General features: G+C 62.7%; 1 protein-coding gene across 1 annotated transcript; it reads right to left on the bottom strand.

Annotated features, from left to right (window-relative positions):
* Positions 1-1,731: 1,731 nt before the first annotated feature.
* Positions 1,732-4,453, bottom strand: CEBPA (CCAAT enhancer binding protein alpha). The gene has a single exon (XM_060131457.1). The coding sequence runs from the start codon at positions 4,209-4,211 to the stop codon at positions 3,126-3,128; it is 1,086 nt and encodes a 361-aa protein (XP_059987440.1). The 5' UTR covers positions 4,212-4,453; the 3' UTR covers positions 1,732-3,125.
* Between the last annotated feature and the right edge of the window lie 3,009 nt (positions 4,454-7,462).

The raw sequence follows: 7,462 nt of genomic DNA, 5'->3' as shown, positions 1-7,462 counted from the left end.
CCGTGGGGGGCCCTTCAGGAAGCAGTGAGGGGTGAGGAGCCACCCACTTGGGGACCCCTCTGACTGGGCACAGAGCACGTGCTGGGCAGGTTCACCCCATGCTGCCCTCTCCCCGCAAGCAGGCTTCTCTGTCTACTGGGGACCCCACTGGCCCCATCCCTTTGCTGGGGCTGACTTGTCCCCAACAAAGCCTGCCTTGGACCTCAGGATCTGCGGCAGGAGCGTTGCCCTTTTGTGAGCTGACGGCTTGGAAAGAGGAAACCCCTGGAGGTGGGATAGTGGGACACGAGGGGGAGGAGTGAGGGCAAGAGGGATGCCCCTCCCCCACTTGTCTTGGGATCTGTTCTGGGGGCAAAGGGGGAAGCCGAGGCTTGGCCCCCTCAAACAAGAAAAACTGGAATTAGCACTGAACTCAGAGAGGGTTTGCTGGGGCCTAGCAAGCTGTGGCCTGCCCCAGGCCTCTAGGCAGGCGGTGGGGCTCTGCGTCCTTGGTTCCCAGGCGGCGGGGCAGGCTGCCGCCTCCTCACCAGGGCTCGCGGCCTTTCTTCCGCCGAGGGCGGCCATGGGTGTGGAGGAGGCAGGACACCGGACGGGGAGACAGAGGGCGGCCGAGGGGGTGGGGGAGTGGGGGGGGAGTGGGGCGGGAAGGGGGCAAGTCACCCGGCTAACCACACAGGCAAAAACTTTCAGAATTTGAAAAGAATGTGTAATTTCTTGAAACGGTCACAGCCCACATTGGCGTATACTGTCAGCTGCTCAAGTGAACGCTCTGCAGGGGAAAACAGAAGGTAAAGGGTTTTGCCTTTTACCCTCAGAGAGGGTCAACTCTGAAAGCCCTGCCAGCCTCCTGGGCTACCTGCCCCCAAGGCCCTGGTTTTTCAGGCCTAAGGGCGTGCCCTCCCTTGGTTGGCCATCACCGCTGCTAAGGGGCTTCCGGGTGCCTGTCCTCACGGGGCAGTCATTGGAGTGGGGGGCCTGGTCCAGGGTGGGCACAGTGGGGAAGCACTTGCTGGGGCTGGCTCCTTGCCGGGCAGTAGGTGAGGAAGGGCCGGACATCCGGCGCAGGCCTGCGGCGGGTCCCCCTTCTTGGGTGGGCTGGGGCAGGGCAGGTGAGGAAGGCCGGGTGGAGGGCTCCCTTCAGGGCCCCGCTGGGACAGGCTGCAGCCACATGGGCCAGAGCTAGTGGGGAGGGGTGGACGGTCCTACCGCGTGTGGCCTCTACCTGCCCGCCCACGGCCCCGCTGGAGGGCTGGGGCAAAGGAAGGTGTGAGCGGCGCTGCTCCTGAGCTGGGGCTGTCAGTGATCTGGAAGTAAGTGTGGTCAAAGGGCCCCTGGAGCCTGGAACCCTGGGGCAGGCCTGCCCGAGTCCCAGAGAGGCCGTGGCAGTTTCAGGCAGAGGGCCCCCCCTTCGAGTCCCTCTCCTCCTCCCAGGGGCCGATGAGAGGCCACACCAAGGCCCCGTGACACCCCACACGCCCCTCTCCCTGCCACACACCCAGAGACTCTTCAGGCCTCGGCCTTCTCTGCTCGGAGCCTCGTCCTCCTTTGGGCATTTATTTGCCTTGCTTGGGAGAAGTCACCCCTTTAACTTAGAGAGGGGCTCAGGATGGGTGGAGAGCTAATGAGAGTCAGGCTCGCAGCCAGAGAACATGCTGTGATCATTTACAAATGTGACCTGGCCCACAGAAAACCCTGGAAGTAGCTTTTCTGGTTTTAAAAAGACACCAAAACTGACTTTGATATGTTTATATTATAGATATAATACATAAAACATCTAGCATGAAACTCTATGTTCTCCCCAAAGAAGAGAACCAAGCCAGCCTTCCCTGCTCCCAGGCCCAGCGATCTGATCTGTGAGTGCTGGCTGAGGACGCCTCCCTTCCAGACCGGGAGCCAGGGCCTCTGCGGGGGACAAAGCTGTGGGCAGCCCCGGCTGGAGGGGACCGAGGCCCACAGCCACCCCCAGGGAAAGCTGAGGGGAAAGGGGAGGCCCACCTCACCTCTTCGGTTCCCCTGGGAGCAAAAGCAATCCCAAAACCAAAAGGCAAGAGAGCCGCAGACCCTCCCTGCAGCGGCTGACGGAGAGTCTCATTTTGGCAAGTATCTGAGCAAAACCAAAACAAAACAAAAACCAAATAAAATGGTGGTTTAGCATAGACGTGCACATGCACATTGCACAAGGCACCGCTGGGACACAGAGAGGCCAGATACAAGTGTTGATATCGGCTGATAAAGCAAAATATTTGGAAAGCTTCTCATAACTTCGGTCCCTCTGGGATGGACTGATTGTGCTTCATGTTTGTATGGCAACGCTGGCGACATACAGTACAGACAAGGCTGATGGTCCCAGTGTCCCTTCACCACCCCCCTGCTAACCCCTAGACCAGATCTCTAGGTTCCCCTCTCCCACCAGGCCACCACTCCCATGAACATACGTCCTCATACCTAACCCACGACCTGGCTTTCTGATCTGACTGGGGGCGGGAGGCTCCCACTGGTCACCTGGTGACGCCCATCTCAGTGAGTTCTGCCCAGAAGAGCCCAGCCTGTTGCAGGCTGGGAGTTTAGAGGCAAGGAACTAGGGACCCTCCACCTTCATGTAGAACTAGGGGAACAACCTTAGGTTCAAAGCCCCAAGTCCCTGTGTTTCCTCCCCTCCAAGGATAGGCGCTCAGGAGCGGCTGGGGCCGGCTTATCGGGATCTCTGCTCCCTGAACCTTCCTCCTGCCGGGGGTTGGGGGGGCTGCACCCCTTCTTCTCTCGCGAGGTCAGGAACCCTCCAAATAAAATGACAAGGCACATATTTGCTCCCCCTACTCGGTAGGAATCGGAGCCGTGAGTTTGCGTTTCCAAGGCACAGGGTTATTCCTTTAATACTAGAGTTGCCGGGCTCCCGGCTCTGCCCCACGGCGCTTCTCCTCTCTGTCTGACCCCTCATCTTAGACGCACCGTGTCGGGCGCAGAGGAAGGCCAGGGGTACGCGCGGCAGGCCAGGCTCTCAGGCTGCACCGGAATCTCCTAGTCCTGGCTTGCGCGGCTCGGGCAGTCTTGAGATCCGGCGACCCGAAACCACTCCCTGGGTCCCAGCCAGCGGCCGGCCCAGGGCGGTCCCGCCGCCGCGCGCCTCACGCGCAGTTGCCCATGGCCTTGACCAGGGAGCTCTCAGGCAGCTGGCGGAAGATGCCCCGCAGCGTGTCCAGTTCGCGGCTCAGTTGTTCCACCCGCTTGCGCAGGCGGTCATTGTCACTGGTCAGCTCCAGCACCTTCTGCTGCGTCTCCACGTTGCGCTGCTTGGCCTTGTCCCGGCTCTTGCGCACCGCGATGTTGTTGCGCTCGCGCCGCACCCGGTACTCGTTGCTGTTCTTGTCCACGGACTTCTTGCCTTTGCCCGCGCCGCCGCCGCCGCCGCCGCCGCCGCCGCCGCCGCCCGCGCGGATGTCTGGGTGCCCGACGGCCAGCCCCTTGAGCGCGCCGCCGGGGCCTGGCAGGCCAGCGGCGCCGAGCGCGGGCGCTGGGTGCGGGCTGGGCACGGGCGTGGGCGGCGGCGTGGGGTGGCCGGGCTGCAGGTGCATGGTGGTCTGGCCGCAGTGCGCGATCTGGAACTGCAGGTGCGGGGCGGCCAGGTGAGCAGGCGGCGGGTGTGAGTGCTGTGGTGGCGGCGGCGGCGGAGGCTGGTAGGGAAAGAGGCCGGCCAGCGCCAGCTGCTTCGCCTCGTCCTCCTCGCGCGGCTCCTGCTTGATCACCAGCGGCCGTAGAGCCGGCGCCCCGACGCGCTCGTACAGGGGTTCCAGCCTGCCGTCCAGGTAGCCGGCCGCCGAGCAGCCGTAGCCGGGCGGGGGGCCGTGCGCCCCTCCGGGCATGACGGCGCCGCCGGGGCCCACGGGGGCGCCCGGGTAGTCAAAGTCGCCGCCGCCTCCTGCGGGGGCCGCGGCCGCCTTGGCCTTCTCCTGCTGCCGGCTGTGCTGGAACAGGTCGGCCAGGAACTCGTCGTTGAAGGCGGCCGGGTCGATGTAGGCGCTGATGTCGATGGACGTCTCGTGTTCGCAGATGCCGCCCAGCGGCTCCGGGGCGGCAGGTGGGGCTGGGGGCTGCGCGGTACCCGCGCCCCGGAGAAAGCCGAAAGCGGCGCTGCTGGGCGCGTGCGGGGGGCTCTGGAGGTGGCTGCTCATCGGGGGCCGCGGCTCCGCCTCGTAGAAGTCGGCCGACTCCATGGGGGAGCTAAAGTCCTCCCGGCATGGCGAGCCTCGGCGGCCTCCAGCCTGCGCGGGGCGCCGCTGCTGCCGCCGCCCACCCGGAGGCCCTACTCGCTCGCGCCCGCTCAGCTCCCGGTCGCGAATGGCCAGGCCCGCGCGGGCCCAGCATTTATACCGGGTTGGTGGTCGCCCTCTAGTGTCCAAACCCGCCGTGGACCTTCGGCGACGACGGAGCAGCACCTCCTGGGTCTTAGCGCCTGCGGTCTTCAGAGGGCGGCGAGTGAGGCTAGAGCGCAGCGCTGGCGGGGAGGGGCCGCGGTGCAACGCCCACTACCTCCTGCGCCGCCAGCCGAACCACGACCGGCGCGCGGTGCCCCACCCTCGGCAGAGTTGTCGTCCCCGCGCACACGTGGTCGGTGGCAGGGCCCCCTCCTCTAGCCTCCGCAGGGCACCCAACTCCAGCAAACGGTCGGGGAGTCCGGGAGCACCCAGGCGCCGCGCAGGGGGGTGGGATTGGTTGGGGGGGGTGGGGTGGGCAAGTCTTCGTCTCTGAGCTTCTCTGGCGCAGACTCGCTTTAAAAGCTAGAACTAGTCCAGTCCGGGTCCGGGCTCTCCGGAAGGCGGCGGCGTAGAGAAGGGGTGGGGGGCAGCTTGGGACGTGCTCGTGGAGAGGCCGAGGGCAGAGGCCCGGAGCGCGGGGATTTTGCGACTCTCTCTGATCTCCAGGCGTCCTCACCGACTCCGCGCAAAAGTACCTCTCCCCCGCTCCGCCCCTCCCAGTACTCCGGGGTCCCACGGCCCCGCAGTGCAGGGCGCTAGGACCCCGCGGGGAGCGGAGGGAAGGAGAGGTGGCCGCGGCCGGGCTGAGGACCCGGCTGGTCCACCCGCCTGGGCTGGAAAACCTTTTCTTTTTGATTACTTCTCCTAGCTGGAGCTCTAGGTGTTGCTACGTGCACTGAGTTGGCGCTGCTACCCGGCGCGGGGCCGCCAACTTTTTCCTGCGGGACGGGCCGAACTGGATTCCCCGGCTGGGGTGCCGGGGCGAGGGGGGACGCACAGAGGGAGGAGGCGAATTTGACTCCCAGACGGGGATCCCGAAGCGGGGCCGGCGGTCAACGGCGCTGGAATCCACAGCCTTCTCCCCTACGCCTCATTCAGGTGCTCTCCAAGGCGGGAGCAGGGGTGTCGAGGGAGCCGGGGCCTGCTAGTCTCTGCGGCCCAGGGTCCGAGCACCTAATGAGAGAACCCTGCAGGGTGGTTCGCGGGGCGCTGGGTCCCCGGAATCCTGGGGAACAAGGCGGTCCGGCCCCGGTGACCCCTGGGCGCCACGCCGCCTCCGCACTCGCTGCTGCCGGAGGAAGGGGTTCAAGGCAGCGCTTTCCCCAGCCACGTGGCGCCTCGCGCGTTCTGCTTCGGGATCGCGGGGACAGCCGGCTCCCAAGGGGCCTCGTGGGCCCGCAAGTCGCTCACGCCTGTACCCCCCATTGCCCCTTACGGACTAAGTGCCCTGAAGCCCAACGCCGCCTGGTTGCTGTTTGGAAATTTGCCTGCTTGAGAATCGCCGGGCTGCGCTGGTCAAGACCCCTCCCGGACAGCGGCCTTCAAAAGGCTGGCAAGACGCCACAACCGGCCCAGGAGCCCTCAAGGAGGCGCAGCGTAAAAGCAAGGCCCGGGGAGGCTGAGCTTCCACTGTGGTCACATGAAAGAAGCAACCTCGTCTGGGGGAACGCTACTGTGCTTTAATCAAGTTCCTATTCAACGTATTCCCAATGATTAACGGCTCAACGGCTTCATGCTTTGGTCCAGAGCTTGATGGTTTCGGACTGGAGTAGAAGTAGATACATTAAATAAATAGCCCATGTGAGCTGGGGAGCTACTCTCTGGGCCCGGGGGTAGGGCCATTTATACACCATGCACCTGTGGAGACCCGGAGGGAAACCCAAAAACATGGCATTGGGATTTGCATTTTTGCTGCAGTGCTAAAAATAACGGTCTGCTCCAGTGCGGGAACAAAGAAAGGGCTACGGAAAGTGACCTGTTCTAGCGTGTACACCTGCTCTCCTGCGCAGGCAGCAGGAAGGTCTCCTCTTAGGATCCGAGGAAACCGCAGAGGCTCCTGGGGCTGGGGAAATATTGGAATAAGGCCTTGTCCAGCCTGCAGCTGCAGGTCCTCCCATAGCAGAAGCGGAAAGCTCCCCACGAGGCCAGCTCTGTGCAAGGTGCCTAGTGCCCAGAGGTGAGTGAGAAGTGGCCCCTGCCTTCTCAGAGCTCTGGGCACAGCTGGGGAGACAGACAGGTTATCACACAAAATCTGCCGAGAGACAAGGGCCTCCTCACAGAGGAGGTGATGCTGAAGGAGCAGGAAATGGAACTGGGTAGAGGCACGGAGTCCATTAATTCATCAAATGTCTGTTAGGAGACACAAATGCGGATGAAGGATGAATGTGCTGTGACAAAGGGATGTCCTGCTCTAGCAAATATGGCTTTGGAGGAGGGTGTAACCAACTTCGTCTGAGGAGGTGCTATGGGCTAAATTGTGTCCTCCTCAAATTCATATGTTGAAGCCATGACCCCTAACGTAACTATATTTGGAGATGGAGTTTTCAGGAGGTAATTAAGGTTCAATAAAGTCATAAGGATGGGGTCCTAATCTGATTAGGATTGGTGGGCTTATAGGAAGAGGACAAGAGGGAGATTCTCTCTCCCTCTGCCCCATGTGAGGACATAGGGAGAAGGTGGCGTCCGCAAGCCAGGAAGGGAGCCCTCACCAGAACCTGACCATGCTGGCGCCCTGATCTCAGACTTCCAGCCTCCAGAACTGCGAGAAAACTCACTTCTGTTGTTTAAGCGCCCAGTCTGTGGCATTTTGTCATGGCAGCTTGAGCTGACTGAGATAGGAGGTTGGAGAGGGCTTCATGCAGGAGTGGACCTTTGAGCCCCAGCTTGAAGGATGAGCAGGAATTGGCTAGAAGGATAGGTGCAGTTTGCAGAATGGCAGGTGCAAAGGTGGAGCAGCTGCAAGTGCAAGGCATGTTCTGGTAACAAAGGACAAGGCGTTTGACGGGCTGGAGCGCAGGGATTGCTGAGGAGGGGCCTAGATAAGGCTGGATCCACAGACAGGGCTTGGTTCATGGCCAAGGCGGCTCCAGGTGAAGGAGAGAGAGCCTCTCAGGCTTTTGCCATCCAGCTTTTAGCAGGGGAGTGCTGTGATCCAATCTGGGTTCCTGAAAGGCCACTCTGGTAGGGGCTGGAGAGGGGAGGGTGGATCA

Source organism: Lagenorhynchus albirostris, chromosome 19 (genome assembly GCF_949774975.1).
Source record: "Lagenorhynchus albirostris chromosome 19, mLagAlb1.1, whole genome shotgun sequence".
In the NCBI taxonomy this organism is placed as follows: Eukaryota; Metazoa; Chordata; class Mammalia; order Artiodactyla; family Delphinidae; genus Lagenorhynchus; species Lagenorhynchus albirostris.
Note: the sequence above shows the minus strand (reverse complement) of the source record. Positions and strands in the feature narration are given on the sequence as shown.

What these genes read in the sequence shown, in the direction of transcription:
- CEBPA (XM_060131457.1), bottom strand. Translation starts at nt 4,211, where the DNA reads ATGGAGTCGGCCGACTTCTACGAGGCGGAGCCGCGGCCCCCGATGAGC.